We start from the raw sequence: 15,863 nt of genomic DNA on the forward strand, positions 1-15,863 counted from the left end.
CCCTGGGTCTGGGTCAGCTGAGGAGCCGGGAGGGAGGAGGGGCTGTTGTTCAGGGTTCTGGGAAGCAGCCTTGAGTAGGGGAGGATTTGGGGGGAAGAGAATGTGCTCAGTATTGCAGATCCTTTTCTCTGTAGTTCATTATAAAGAATAACAAGCTGCCTTTTCTCTGCATATAATAATTTCTGAATCATTAGAGTCCAAGTCAGTGTGATTTTAGTATATGTAGCTTGACTTGATCAAATTACAAAGGTCTTAAATTACCTTAGAAATACAGTTACTTTATTCCATCTCTGTCTGCATTAGATACCTCTTACTACTTACTCACATTTTCTAGTCTTTTTGGCTAGAATATCACAGCTTCTTTGTTCTGTAGGCTCATTGTGAGTGGAGAGGAGGTTAGACCCTGTTGTGATGGTGCCTAATAGGTTCTGTCGCATTTTCAGGACAGAAAATACCAACTCCTTCCTCTCGGAACTTGCATACAGCTTGTCGGTGGCATGAGGGTCCATAGTCCCCTGGAGTGGCACTTCCTCCCTCCAGATGCCCCCTGTGCTCACTTCCCTTTTTCCTCCTAGCAACACCACATTACAGGATTAACAGCCTTTGGCGGGGGCTCCTCACCTCCCACGTCCTTCACTGCGGCTTGGCGGTCACTTCTGAGGACCTCTTGACCCTCACTGGGCAGTCGTAAGGATTGTCTTGTTCACAGGGAGAGTGTCATGGTCTGGGTTTGCTTTTCTCAACCCATAGTCTTGGAGTCTACCTTCTTTCTCCTCCAAACACAGAATGTCTGCGTGTAATTGGAGGAGGATTGTCTTCTTTCTCTGGTGGAGGCACCAGTAACAGTTCGATTTTCTGGAGGAATTAATAGAAAGGTATTGTTGGTTATTAGCTAAACCCTGTGATAAAACATAGTAGTAAGTATCTGTGGTTATTAAAATATTCTAAATCTCACAGAATGCATTTATTTATAAACAATTTCACAAAACACAGGCACAGTCTAGCCTGCACCTTCATGTTGCCAGCGAGGTGACTGGTTTCCACGTGGTGTTTATCACAGCCCATGACTGGTGCGACACTTGAACAGTCCCCGAGACGGGCTGTAAAGTAGAATTTGATACATTTTGATTTCTGAGCCACCTCTGGCAAATGCAGTATTTCAGGCTGTGGCTAACAGTTCTGTTAGAAGGTTAATTGGGGGGAATTTAAAGTGATTTTTGAATAGCCCAGAATTTTACTCTGAGTTACCATTTTGAAACTTTAGTAGTTTAATTTTTTTTTAATTTTAAATTTAAACGTTAATGTAAACACATGAAGTGATGTGGATGCATGACTTTCCTCTAGCTGTTCTGACTTTTTGGAGGGCTCAGGGTCAGGTGTGCGGCCAAGAGTTATTCAGGTTGCAGCGGGAGCTTTCCTGAAATCATCTGTAAACTGTGAGCCAAGCTTTTTGTAACAGAGTAGAGTAGGGGTTGAGAGAGAAATTTTCTGTATGTGCCTCACAAGATTATTTTGTGGATCAAATTTAGAAAACCGATATGGAAGCATTTTGGAAAGTTCTCTTGTTACCGGAAGATGGTGTCTATAATACTTCCCAACCTTTAGCTCATATTTCTCCTTTGCTGGTTTACTGAATACTTGATACTGGATTAATTCATTTTAGATGGCTGTGACAGACTCATAGCTATAAGCTAATTCTGTGCTCAAAAAGATTTTAAAGGATTGGCTTATTTTGGCTCTGTTCATCTCTAAGAAGGGAGAGGCCCGCAGGAAATGTCGGATGACAACAGTGATAATCCTTGGTTTCCTACCTGGAAAAAAGATGGAAGTTGACATTTTTCCTGTTGGAAATTGCCTCCTTCCCTTTGGTGTCGATTTCCCACCCTTCCTTGTTCCCCAGGTCCCCTTCTTGCCCCTGGTGGCCACCCTGCCACACTGTTCCCAGAGCCGTGTGTCAGCCTCCGGTGGAGGGGAAACACCCCGAGCCCCTTCTTCACTCAGGGGAGAAGGGCTGGTTCCTTCCAGCACAGTGCTGCTTTTAAAGTTGTCTGCCCTCTGCAAGGGCTGAGTGCTAGGTTTCTGCTTTGCAGGGCACTAAAACTGGGGCACATTTTGATTTCTCAGCAAAGAAATATATGAATTCTACGTATTTTTTTATGTTTCATAGAATTCAATTCGCCACAATCTCTCTCTGAATCGTTATTTCATCAAAGTACCACGTTCCCAGGAAGAACCAGGCAAAGGCTCATTCTGGAGGATAGATCCTGCCTCTGAAAGCAAATTAATAGAGCAGGCTTTTAGGAAAAGACGGCCTAGGGGCGTGCCTTGCTTTAGAACCCCTCTGGGACCGCTCTCCTCTAGGTAAGGAAAAAAGACAAACAAAAAGACCTCACTTGTCAGTGCATTTACCTTCCATGTATTGGTCAATTTTCCTTTTGCAAGTGAAGGAATTGCCAAATGCATTATGATTAAATGTTTGGGGTGGGGATTTGAAAAGAAGTGTTGGATGCTACCCAGGGACTTTTTCTTAATAGTGGTCTGAAACAGTTCAGATTGTTGATGAAGTTTTCTTTAAGCTATGTTCCCATGTTGCCGTTGTGGCTTCATCGGACTCCTTACATATTGTGTTTTTGATGAGCAGTGTGTGTTCCTTTCCTTTGGCATGTGAACAGCTCTTTAAAGCCGCATTCAAGGTTGACTTATACAACGTTAATTGCCTGATTTTCAAATTATACATTTTTAGCTTATAGATACTCTGCTTTTAACAAACAAAATGACCATGACGTAAATCTTAAGCCCCTGTCTCCTTGCGCACTGCTGGCTCCTGATGCCGGTGGACAGGAGCTGCTTCGAGAGGGCAGCCAGTCCACCTCCGCGGCGGTGCAGCCTGTGCTGGGCATGGAGCTGTGGTCGCCCAGCACGCCACACTGGCTGTCACAACTGAGTGAGTCTCGCTGGGGATCTGTCTCAGGTCACGGACATTCACACAGAAAGTAGGACTTACAGAGCTGTAGTCGGTTGGCAGAAGACAGATGACACCCCTTTTTTCGGAATGCACTTTATTGAAACAAGGCAGCTTTATGAGTGCTTTACCTGTAAAAATCCACTGTCTTCTTTTTGGTAATCCAGAAGTGCCCCAGCCTCTCCCAATCACGCTGGAGTGCTCTCTGCTCACTCCAGTGGTGCCCAGACTCCCGAGAGCCTGTCGAGGGAAGGTTCACCAGCCCCCCTGGAGCCTGAGCCCAGCGCCTCACAGCCCAAACTGGCCGTCATCCAGGAGGCACGGTTTGCCCAGAGTGCACCAGGTGAGATGTGCAGAGACAGGGCAGGCGTGGTGGGCAAGGGGGTGCGTCAGAAAGGTAGGGGCGCCAGGCTCCTCAGAAGGAATGCAGCAGAGGCCTTGGCTCCTTTGTACCTGGTACTTTCTGCGTAGTACCTGCATGCTTACTGTAAGCTCTGAAAAGCTAATAGCACTGTGAGTATTTAAAAAATCAATGAACATTGTTTTATGTAAATAGCTTGTGTAGATGCCTGAAATAATTTAGAATTAATCTGTTTCTTAGTTGCTTTGTCCCATTCAAAAATTATGAAAAAAATCCCCCACCCAAAGAAATAACACAAATTAGACAAACTAGATACTCATTCACAGCAGAAACTGTTCACTTAATGAATAGGTGAGCATTTCATTATGAAGTCGCAATGCAGCATAAAAATGTGTGCTCTGGAGAATTTAAAAACAAAAACCAAGAAATAACATAGCATGGAAATGTGTCTGAACTAATTCTGTTAATGGTTCCTGTTTGGCTTGCAAGATGTGCATTTTGATAGTGGGATTCCTGACCATGCTGACAACATGTCACCCACGTGTAACTCCTGTCACCCGGGTGTCTTTTTCTTTATTCTGTGCCCAAACCAGAAGGAGCAGGGGTTGGTTGGCAGAGTTTGTAACTGTGCCTGGACTTTGCGGTTCCCTTGCACCCACCATAAGATAAAGACTTTGATCCTGGGGGAGCATGGCCCCCTTGTTTGGGCCTCAGTAGGTAGCTTCTTCCCATATACTGTGTCGACATTTTCTTTTTCGCGAGGAAAGAACTGTGGAAAGAGGTGTTGTAACAGATCTGAATAGAGCAAGAATTGCATTTTTTGCAGTTAGATACATGAATTAGGTATCTCCATTAAAATACTCCATTTCTCCCATCGTGTGTGACTTCACTGTTACAAGGTGAAAGGGGGCACGTCCTCTCATTAGTCTTTGTGTTGTGAGTGGGTGGTTGTACTTGGTCAGCTCTGGGACACGGTTGGAGGAACATGGGCGACTGCACCTCACCGCTGCTCCCTTGTCCGCCACAGGCTCGCCTCTGTCTAGTCAGCCCGTTTTAATTGCCGTGCAGCGGCAGCTGCCGCCAACGATCAAGCCTGTCACCTACACAGTCGCTGCTCCCGTGACCACTTCGACCTCCCAGCAGCCTGTTGTGCAGACGGTGCACGTCGTCCACCAGATCCCTGCGGTGTCCGTCACCAGCGTGGCCGGCCTGGCCCCAGCGAGCACGTACACTGTCGCCGGCCAGGCCGTGGTCACTCAGGCGGCCATGCTGGCCCCTCCTAAGGCAGAGCCGCAAGAGAATGGAGATCACAAAGAAGTAAAAGGTGAGCAACAGAAGTAGTTGCTGCGGGTGGTTTCTCAGGCTCTCAGATGCCCAGCAGCCTTGTTCGCCTGACACCTTTTCTAATCATGTCATGTCTTAGGTTTGCTGGCCACCCGGTGAGATTTCTGTAAACTTTCCAGTAATATCAGTTGGTATCATTTCTTTGCCTTTTTAAATTTCAGTGAAAGTGGAACCTATTCCTGCGATTAGCCATGCCACACTGGGCGCTGCTAGCCGGATCATTCAAACGCCACAGACCACCCCAGTCCAGACGGTTACCATAGTGCAGCAGGCACCTCTAGGTCAGCACCAGCTACCAATAAAAACTGTAACGCAAAACGGGACTCACGTGGTGCCAATCCCTGCCGCCGTCCATGGCCAGGTGAACAATGGTAAGCAGTGTCCTCCGCGGGTAATAGGGTACAAATATCAAGAGCGAAGATCCTTTGCTCTCCTTTTATGAATGACAGTGTTCCATGTTTTGGTTCTGACTGTTAAAATTTTAATTTTTTGTTTGAGGAGATGTTTGCATTTCTAGACTACAGGAAACCTTTTTTTTTTTTTTTTTTTTTAAGATTTTATTTGTCAGAGAGCGCAAGCAGGGGGAGCAGCAGAAGGAGCAGCAGACTCCCCGCTGAACAGGGAGCCTGATGGGGGACTCGATCCCAGGACGCTGGGATCATGACCTGAACCAAAGGCAGATTCTTTACCAACTAAACCACCAAGGCATCCCTAAACTTACAGGAAACCTGATAGTGCTGTAGGGTACCTGGCGAGTGGTTGTGGGTGTTAGCTCTCATGGGATCCCACTGGAGGGGCCGTTTGGGCAGATTAGTGTTTCTGTAATACCTGGAGAGAAATACTCCTGCCTTGTCGTGTGTAGATACCTGGGTGTGGTCTAGAGGTAACAGGAGGTTTGGGTGCTGGTACCCACCTGCTGAAATGCCCCGGGAGGGGTGCCTCAGCAGGTCTGTCCAGTGGCAGTGCCCTCCCCTGGGCGTGTGTGTGGTGTGCCCGTGTGTCTGGCAGAAGCCAAGAGTCCTGTGCACGTAGCTCTCTGTGAATGTTCTGACCTAAACTAGTAGAGAAGACAGGACAGACCGGGGAGCTTGGATTTTAAATAAGGGCACAGAGGACTTCCTTTCGCCGAGGCTTGTGGAGCAAGGTGAAGGGTGGGAGTCCAGTGTCCTCGCTGCTGCTGTTTCAGCAGTGGCTCCTTGCCCAGGCGTGTGGAGCGCCTGCTGTCCATCAGGACTCAGCAGTGGCCTGCAGGACCTCAAGCCGTAGAGTCAGGCTGCTGGCCAGAAGCGGCTCTCTGTGTCCACAGACAGTTCCTTTGAAAGAGAATAGGGAACAGAAGTCTTGTGTTGACCTCCCACTCCTTACTGAGCTGTTACGGAACGGAGGAGACCTGCATTTACCTCATGGGATTCAGATTCCCACTCTGCCTCACCCCAAATGCAGTGGAAGAATAAGATCTGGAACCTTTTCTGGGGAAGACTAACCACCTGAGAGTTCTTTGTTTTTAAATAATAGTTCACATATGCCAGCCTGTGGACAGATGGAGAAATTTACAATGTTACCCATTTAAAATGCTTTCTTCTTGGGCTCTGTGTCTCCTAAGTATTAAGAGTTGTTTGGGCCTTGCTCTTTTCTCTTTGAATAAGTTTGTCACTGTGGCTGGTCTTGATGCAACAAACTTGGTGGGTCCTGGAGCTGGAAGCAGGTGGCATTGGGAGGTGGATGGTCGGTCCTCTTCTGGTGGGAGTCCTGCTCAGTGTGTAGCCATGGTGCAGGCCGGTGACTCCCTCTCAGAGGCCCTGCCTGAACAGGTGTGGCCCGGGGGCCCAAGAATGTGCATTTCTAACACATTCCAGCTTGTCTGAGAACCACTGGTGCAAGTCAGTGGCCTTTTATGTCCAACTGTCTGCTGGAAGGAGTTGGAAAAACTGTGTATCCCTTTCACATGTGTAAGATGGTATCTAAAATTTTTCTTTACAAATTTAATAAGCAAAGGATTAAGTTGTCCACTATTGAAAATACTGATATTTTGGGCGCCTGGGTGGCTCAGTCGTTAAGCGTCGCCTTCGGCTCAGGTCATGATCCCAGGTCCTGGGATCGAGCCCTGCATGGGGCTCCCTGCTCCGCGGGAAGCCTGCTTCTGCCTCTCCCACTCCCCCTGCTTGTGTTCCTGCTCTCGCTGTCTCTCTCTCTCTGTCAAATAAATAAATAAAATCTTAAAAAAAAAAAAAAAGAAAGAAAGAAAATACTGATATTTTAAAAGTTTTACACCGTTCTCTTAAATGTGCTGCTGGCTCTGAATACTGCCCTGATTTGATAACCACTCTCAGAACGTATCAACACCCAGACAGGCCCTCCTGCCCTTGTCACTGAGTCCCATGCCCTCACGGATCTTGTACGAATGCCAAATATTTTATGCTTGAATGTGGTTTATTGAGGACATTTTTTACTCTGCAACAAGAGAATGCAGAAATGTTAAAGATTTAATTGTGACTATAAGGGTTGATTTATCAATTGTTATTACTACGGTCGATCAAAACCAAAAACACAGGGGTGCCTGGGTGGCGCAGTTGGTTGTTTCCAACTCTTGGTTTCAGCTCAGGTCATGATCTCAGGGTCATGAGCCCGCATTGGGCTCTGTGCTCAGTGTGGAGTCTACTTGAGATTCTCTCTCTGCCCCCTCTCTGCCCCTCCTGCTCATAAGTGCTCTTTCTCTAAAATAAATAAATAAATCTCAAAAAAAAAAAAACCCACCAAAAATATAATTCTTATAAATTAAAATTGTATTAAAGATGAATTTCTTAATCTCGGGCTTTAAAGAAAGCCACACAGTTATCATTGACAATCACCGCAGGGTCAGCCCCGAGACCTTGTTCCCTCTCAGAAGAAGGAAGGGTGGAAAAAATATTGTAACTCCTTCCAGTTTTAGTCATCTTTTAGCAAAAACCATTTTAAATTATCTGTTTATTGGTTCTTTAATTTGGTTGCAGTCTTTCATTTAGAAATCACTGGCTTGGAAAGGGTTTTTTATCCGGTCAGCAGTGATCCCACGTCACAGCACCTGTGTCTTCAGTATCCCTTTGTTTCACGTGCCATCCCGACGCGCTCCTCCCCAGCTGCAGCGCCCAGCCCAGTGGGTGAAGGAGGTGCTGTTGAGAAAGGGGAAGGAGGTGGCAGATGAGCTTTAAGACCCCATGGGCAGGAGGGTGGCCTGGAGGTAGCTCTCCTTACACAGTGTCAGGTGTCGTTTGGGTGCGGCACAGCCTGTGACTTCCTTTACCTGTGAAAGTCACTCTGGAGAAAGGAAAGCAGTACCTGTTATTAATCAGTTGTGAAAGTCAGCAGCTTTGATATTTTTCTTTTAAGCTTGTTATTATGGAAAATGTCAAACATTCCGGAAATCACCTCACTGCCGATCTTGTTCCATTCTCCCCCATCTGTTCCCCACCCAGATCCAGACGTAGTGTCAGTTCATCTATTAATATTTCAGCATCTCTAAAAGAACTTCCTTGTACTGTGTAAGCACCATGCCATTATTGTCATTTTTTAAAATTAGCAGTAATTCTTTTATACCTAGTATCTCTTTAGGATTCAAATCATCTATTTCTTTTTTTAAAAAAAATAGTAGTAAAATATGCATAACACAATCGACCATTTTAAAGTGTACAAGTCAGTGGCATTAAGTACATTCACAGTGTTGAAACCAGCCCCTCTCATGAGTTCAGAAGAAACTGTATGCCCGGTAAGCAGCTACTTCCTGGTTCCCTCTTACTGAGCCCCTGGTGGCAGCTAATCTGCCTCTGTGGACATTCACCTACACTGGACATTTCCTGTAAATAAAATATGGGGCCATTTATATCTGGTCTCTCAGTGAGCATCACGTTTTGAGGTCATTGATGTTGTAGCCTAGGTCAGCTCTTCTTTATGGCTCAGTAGGTTTCCATTTTTGTTGATTCATTCATCAGCTGATGGACATTTGGGTTGTTTCCACCTTCTGGCTGTTGTGAATAGTCCTGCTGTGAACATTCGTGTATATGCATTGAGTCCTTGTTTTCATTTTGGGGGATTGTAACCTAGGAGTAGAACTGCTCATTAATATGGCAAGTCTGTGTTTAATTTATTGAGGAACTGCCAAACTGCCACAGCGGTTACAACATTTTGCATTCCCACCAATGATGTGTGAGGTTCTGATTTATCCACATGCTGACCATCACTTAGTATTTTGTTAGTTTTTTTTTTTCCCCCTCAAGGCCATCTTATTGGGTGTAAAGTGCTATCAGTGTGGTGGTGGTGGTTGTTTTCATTGTTTTTTAAGAGCGGGGAAAGTGGAGGGAGGGGCAGAGGCAGAGGGAGAATCTCCAGGAGATTGCCCCGCTGAGCGTGGAGCCCAGGGTAGGGCTTGATCCCACGACCCTGAGATCGTGACCTGAGCCGAAATCAAGAGTCAGAGGCTCAACCGGACTGAGCCACGTAGGCACCCCAGGTATCAGTGGTTTTGATTTGCATCTCCCTCATGACTAGTGGTGGTGAGCATCTTTTCATGTGCTTGGTTATTTGTATGTTTTCTTCAAACAGATGCCTATTTTTTGTTGAGTTATACGAGTTCTTTATATATTCTGGATACTAGGTCCTAATCAGGTATGTGATTTGCAAACATTTTCTCCCGTTCGGTGGTTTTGTCACTTCACTTTCCTGATAGTGTCTCTGATGCACCAGTTTCAATTGTGGAGTCTTATCTCTTTTCCCTTTTGTGTCTTGTGCTTTGGGGTGTCCTAGCTAAGAAGCCATAGCCACATCCGAGGTCATGACTACCTACCCCTATGTTTTCTTCTACTAAGAGCTATATAGTTCTAGCTCTTATGCTTAGGTCTTTGATCCATTTTGAGCTAATTTTTGTATATAATGTGAGGTAAGGGCCTGACTTCATTCTTTGGCATGTGGATGCCTAGTTGTCCCAGCACCATTTGAAGAGACCGTGCTTTCCCCACTGAATGGTTTTGTCACCCTTATTGAAAATCACTTGACTGGAGAGCCTGGGTGGCTTAGTTGGTTAAGCATCTGCCTTTGGCTTGGGTTGTGATCCCGGGGTCCTGGGATTGGGCCCTGTGTTGGGCTCCCGGCTCAGCGGGGAGCCTGCTTCACCTGCTCCCTCTGCCTGCCACTCTCCCTGCTTGTGCTCTCTTGTCTAATAAATAAATCTAAAAATAATTAAAAATAAAAAAATTTGTTTTTAAAAAAATAGAAAAATCACTTGACCTCAGATATATGGGTTTGTTTCTCTCCGTTACATTTTCATTGATCTTCGTGTCTGCCCTTATGCCAAAGCTAGTTTTGATTATTACAGTTTTGTAGGAAGTTTTGAAATTGGGAAGTATGAGTCCTCCAACTTTGGGTTTTTTTTTTTTTTTTTTTTTTCAAGATTGTTTTGACTATTCTGGATACCTAACAATTCCATGCAAATTTTAGGATCAGCTTTTCCATTTCTGCAAAAAACACATTGGGGATTTTGATACGGACTGCACTGAGCCTATAGATTGCTCCAGGTAGTAGTGCGGGGTGAATATCACGTCTTTCAGTCTGTGAGCATGGACGTCTCCATTTGTTTAGGTCTTTAATTTCTTTCAGCAATGTTCTGTAGTTTTCAGTGTAAAAGTCTTGCTTAAATTTCTTCCTAGTTTATTCCTTTGGAATTGTTTTCTTAATTTCCTTTTGAAGTTGTTCATTGCTAGATGAACATTGTTCATTGCTAGATAGAAATACAACCAGTGTTTGCCTGCTGATATTGTACCCTGCAGCTTTGCTGAATTCATTTATTAGTTGTAATAGTTTTTGGTTTAGGGGGTTTTCTTTTCTTGTGTGGATTTGCTAGGATTTTATACGTACAAAGATTATGTCCTCTCCAGTAGAGATAGTTTTATTTCTTTTCCATATGGATGTCCTTTACTTCCTTTTGCTGCCTTATTGCTAGGGCTAGAACTCCAGCGAGGTGCTGAATCTCAGTGGCAAAAGCAAGCATCCTTGTCCTGCTCCTGACCTTAAGGGGAGAGCATTGTCCTTCACCATCGAGGCCGATGTTAGCTGTGGGTTGTCATCTGCAGACTTTATTATGTTGTTATCCTTCTTTCTGGTTTGCTGAGTAGCTTTATCATGAAAGGGTGTTGAGTTCTGTCACATGCTTGCTTTTTTTTTTTTTTTTAGAGAGAGCGTGCACACAAGACAAGGGTGGGGGTGGGGGAGGGGGCAGAGGGAGAAAGAGAATCTCAAGCAGACTCCCCACTGAGCAGGGAGCCCTACACGGGGCTCAATCCCACGACCCTGAACTTACGACCTGTGCGGAAAGTTGGACCTTGACCAGCTGAGCCCCCCCAGGCGCCCCTGGCACGTGCTTTTCTGTGTTAAGATGATCACGGGTTTTTTCTTTTATTGATGCAGTGTGTTGCATTGGTTCGGTTTTTTTGTAGTTTAATCACCCTTGCATCCCTGGGGTAAATCCCACTTGGTCATGGTGTATAACCCTTTTAATATGCTGTTGAACTTGGTTTGCTCACATCTTGTTGAGGCTATTTGTGTCAGTATGTGTCAGGGAAGTTGTTTGTAGTTTACTTGGGGATTTTGTCTGCTTTGGTATCAGAGCATGAATATAGAAGTCAGGCCTGGGCCAGTGCGTGATGGATCCTCTTCCTGGCAGCTTCTGGGGCTGCTTGACCTGCTTCCCAGAAAACGTGCTTCTGACCATTCCTCAGCCTCTCTTCCCCCATTGGTCTGTGTTCTGGCCAAAGGTACTCACTCAGTCTCTGCTGCGACTGCTACCCTAGGCCTCTGTCAGGGGGGCAGGGGCGTCAAGAGGAAAGGTCGCCTTACTCCGCTGTGTCCTCTGGTGACCATAAAGGAGAAGTCCCGGACTAACGCTTCACTTGTCGTCCTGAAGAGTCTCCCTCGTGCTCGCGGCCGTCACCCCTTCTTGCAGAAAACAGCCTCCAGTCCTCCAGCTTGTTCTGCTTTGAGGTCCAGCTGCGAGGGGTCTGGCCCTGCCAGGTTTTAAGGAGGTGGAAGGGTTTCACGGGGGTGCAAGTGCCCGTGTCCTCATGCCTGCGTGCTGTGCTCTGTTGCAGGGTTGTATCTGGAACGAGCAGAGTACCTGCTTGACCAGCGTGGCCTTTTGCCCTGTGTTTCCCCACGGCTGGTCTGCAGGAGGGGCTGCCCCCAACTCCTCTGAGGGGCATGGGAGGAGGGCTCAAGCAGGGAGGGTGGAGGCGCCTGCCCTGAGGGGGCGGTGTTTCTCCCTCAGCCCTGCTGCTGTGAGCCTTGGACAGGGCGGTTGGGCCGCCGTGTCTGAGGCTGGTGCTCTGCAGGACTTCCAGAGATGACCTCATGCACTTGACCCTCCGTACTCGCCTGCTCACATTTGTCTGTCGTCCCCAGTCTGTACTCATGGGGCACGCGTGTTGAGGGTGGCACAGTCCTTGAATCCGGCATGCTGACTCCCCCTGAGGTCGAACGTGACAGTACCCCTCCTCCTGGGCGCGGCTCTCACCATAAACACCTGTCTTTTCACAGCCTATTAGTGCCCTGTTTTTTCACGTTTTGTTTTTTTGCTGATTTTCCTGTTTAAAATGAACCCGAAGCACAGTCTTGAGAAGGTCTGGTGTTCAGGCACCGCAGGCTGTGATGTGCCTTATGGAGAAAATGTGTCAGAAGAGCTGCTTTCAAGCATGCGCTCAGTGTCCATGAATCACCACTGTAGGTTAAGTAAGTTGTCTTTAACCAGAAACACATGTAAAACAAGGTGCGTGTTAGTCGGTTGACATACGGCAGCAAGTGCCCGGTGTAGTGTGTGGCTTGTGTTGGGCACCGCTTCCACTGGGGGGCGGGGGGGGGGGGGCCGTGTCCCACTGGAAGAACTTGGGCTGCATGTCAGCGCTGCCCCAACAGCCGCATCGGCCCTGTTCCCGAGACAGGGCACTTAGTCTTGAATGAAGGAACACACAGTGCACAGGAATCAGAGGCCCCCATTAGCCAGGGTCTCGCTGGCCCCGTTGTTCCCAGAGGGCATGGCCATGTGCAAGAGCCCCACCCTGGTCTCCTGTCTAGGTCAGGAGGTATGTTCTCCACAGGGCCAGGGTCTGACAGCTCTCCAGGTGGCCGGCCTCCAAAGCCCCGTTGGGGCCCATCTGCCCCAGAGGATGCTCTCTCTGCAGCCCATGTGTCACACACAAGGGGCCTTAGCACAAAGCCAGCTGACAAGCCTGGCAGATGAAGCATATGAGGTCACCCAGGTGGCCGAGATCTGGAAGACCTTGGCTGTCTGTAGCTCGTCCGGAAAAAATCAGGTAGGACAGGTGTTGTCTTATGAGTGGGCCACACGGCAGTGATGCCTGAGGCCCCTGTGTGAGGAGGCGGCATGGAGATTGTCCAAAGGACGGTTCCTGAGTCAAGTACAAGAAAGGTAGCGCTAGCCTGCAGAATTGTTCTCCGTGCCCCTGGCTCACCCCGGCGGCCCCTTGCCAGCCCCCTGGTCAGGCAGAGTCTGTGTATCCCCTCCATCCTCTCTGCGTCCCAGCTTCTTGCACCCCTGCACCTCCTTGGACGCATCCGTCGCCAGGCACCTGGGGTTGGGGCTGGTCTCCTTGGCCTTGCATTTGAGTTCCTGATTTGCCTTTCTGTAGCCCAAGTCCGTCCTTCCTTCCAAGTTACCAGGGCAACCTTGCGCTCATCTGATACTTCCACTCCACGATACATTCCCCCGTCTGTCTTCTTCCCTCTTCATCTCTGCTTCCCCGGGCTGTTTCTGGGGTTTGGTCTGAGGCGGGGCCTGAAGGTAGCATCAGGACTACGTACCTCACGTTGGGACACTGACAAGGCTGGCAGTTCTGCCGCTTCCCAACCGAGGTCCAGGCCTTCCTTTTCAACCCAGCCTTGTCTTAACACTTTAAGGAAGCGGCACTTTCTTTTTTCATCTCCTGGCGTTGACCTGCCTGTGCACAGCGTGGGGCAGGTGAGGGCCAGAGAAGTCCCATGCTGGCCCTTGATGAAGAGCTGAGAGGAAGTGCTTGGCAGTGGAGGTGGGGACCAAGGAGAAGCCGGGAAGCCAGCCCAGGGGCTTGTGGGAACATGTTTGCTTGTAAACTCCCTAGATTCACAGGGCTCCGAAGGGTATTCCCTGGCACAGACACGGGGCTGTCCCTGTTGCAGCTGTTAGCCTGAGCCACGTGCCCGCTCCCCTCCTCGTGTGTGAAGTGATCAGGAGCGCCCAGTGTGGCGGGGGGCACGAGGGGCCTCGGCCTCCCCCCCCCAGTTCTCTGAAAGGTATTTCAGAGAAAGGTACTATTTCAAGTAATCAGGATGCTGGCTGTCACTGAGAATACCCATTGCTAACTTGCTCTAGCGTTTCTGCTCCCCAGGTGTCCAGTGCAGACACCTGTGCCCCTGGCCACTGCGGGCCATACCAGTCCCACACAGTAGCCAACCCTTCGGGCAGAGAGCCTGGACCAGTGGGTGCCTGGGGTCCCCTGGGAGCCTGATAGGGGACAAGGATGCACCCGAGAAGATGGGGTCTGACTCACTGTCTCTTTGCAGCAGTGGCGAGTCCTCTGCACATGTTGGCAACACATGCCTCGGCGTCGGCCTCCCTGCCCACAAAGCGCCAGAATGGCGACCAAACGGAGCAGCCAGAGCTGAAGCGGGTCAAGACGGAAGACGGCGAGAGCATCGTCATCGCCCTGAGTGTGGACACGCCGCCGGCAGCCGGCAGGGAGAAAGGTGTCCAAAACTAGCGACTGGGACAGCTTTTCTTACTTTAGTATCAACTCTGTGGTGCCAAAAGGAGACACTGCCACTCACCGACGCTCGGAGCGCGTTGTCTCGGTGGGTAGAGGGCCCTGCGGTTGGACTTCACCTCAGCACTGAAAACACAAAACCCAGGTGGCCTTAAAACTCCTAAAAGACAGAAGTCACACCTGAACAAAACCACATGCAACAAAACCTGGTTCCGGCAGTGTCTCCCCACCCCGCGCTCAGCTTGTCACTCCAGAGCTGAGCTGCTGGGACAGGGCGGGGACTGTCCCCGCCGCCCTCCCAGGACCCTTGGGGCTGGCACTGGTAGATGAGACAGTATTTTGTTGTTCACATGTGGAATTAGAATATTTTGAGGTGTACTTTCTTTACAAAATAACGGGGTCTTTGACATTTCCGATCGCTCCATTTCTACTCTGGAAATTTTGGAATCACACAGGACCTTTCGTGTTGATTTCATTTGGGGAAAAGAAACAATGTAGTTTTGTTTTTGTTGTTTGTTTTCAGCCTATGGAATGATTTCCTTTTGTCTGTCCTGTTAACGTTCAGATGGAGCTACTTGATGACATCTGCAGGTTTTCCGTGTTAGAGCAGGTGCCGGATGCATCTAGGACGGACGGACAGACTGGACAGATGGATGCCCATGCTGGGCCGCATGTTAACCATGACTGAAAGAACTGCTGGACTCGTGGAGCTGCACTTAACTGGGTCTCTTTCCTGCTACTTTTTGTTGTTTGTTCCTTTGTGTTGACTTTGTCCCTTGCATAATTTTCCACTCTAAGTAAAACAAGCCTCCTAAGTGTTGTGTGTGTTTAAAACAACAGAACTGTTCCTACTTCATTTGGAAAAAAGATTCGGTCTTATACCACACACCCTTTTCAGACAAGTGTCACAGGTCTCTCCGTGGCATGTTCGCTAGTCACTGTCACCGGTTCTAGGCACAGAGCCGTCGTCCAACCAGCTGTCCACCTGATGACGCTGCGGTTTGCCTGGCTCGTGGGGAGCAGTTGCTGGGGTGGCTCAGAAGCTCCGTGTTAACACAAGGGTCTTGGAAACATCCAGGTCCTTCTCTGGTTTATAACAGGAAATCCCCCTCAGCCTCTCAGAACTGAAGCAGTCCTGAAGCTGACTTCTCTCCTACAAAAAACAAAAGTGAGACGAAAGGAAACAAAGGTGAGACCGTGAGCAGTAGGGGCCCCACCCGGCCTCAGTCACACTGCCCCAGAAGAAAACCGCTGGCCTTTTCCGGAGTGTTCCAGGGGTGAGGGCTTTGGCCTTGTTGTGAACTTTTAAATGTCATCATCATCATCATGTTATTTATTTAAATGTAGTTATTTTGGTATTTAATTTTTTTTTAAAGAGAGGAAAAAAACCCTGTATTTTCCTGGTGGAATGAAACGGCTC

General features: G+C 48.2%; 1 protein-coding gene across 3 annotated transcripts in view; it reads left to right on the forward strand.

The window, feature by feature from the left end:
- The window catches only part of FOXK2 (forkhead box K2), a 65,631-nt gene extending 50,373 nt beyond the window's left edge, over nucleotides 1-15,258 (forward strand). Inside the window, exons 5-10 of one of the 3 annotated variants that reach the window (XR_010408647.1) lie at nucleotides 2,168-2,361; nucleotides 3,130-3,305; nucleotides 4,351-4,647; nucleotides 4,829-5,038; nucleotides 14,244-14,531; nucleotides 14,967-15,258. Coding sequence is in view for 1 of the 3 variants with exons in the window: in XM_045888210.3 (XP_045744166.1) it covers nucleotides 2,168-2,361; nucleotides 3,130-3,305; nucleotides 4,351-4,647; nucleotides 4,829-5,038; nucleotides 14,244-14,440 (1,074 nt within the window). In the remaining 2 variants the exon portion in view is untranslated. Of the gene's footprint in view, nucleotides 1-2,167; nucleotides 2,362-3,129; nucleotides 3,306-4,350; nucleotides 4,648-4,828; nucleotides 5,039-14,243 lie in introns of all 3 variants that reach the window. The other 2 variants (XR_006793173.2, XM_045888210.3) reach the window with 2 other exon arrangements.
- Nucleotides 15,259-15,863: the final 605 nt, after the last annotated feature.

The sequence above is a fragment of the Mirounga angustirostris genome, unplaced genomic scaffold (assembly GCF_029215605.1).
Source record: "Mirounga angustirostris isolate CCGP_5_RB_7025 unplaced genomic scaffold, mMirAng1.0.hap1 SCAF_17, whole genome shotgun sequence".
NCBI classification, from domain to species: domain Eukaryota; kingdom Metazoa; phylum Chordata; class Mammalia; order Carnivora; family Phocidae; genus Mirounga; species Mirounga angustirostris.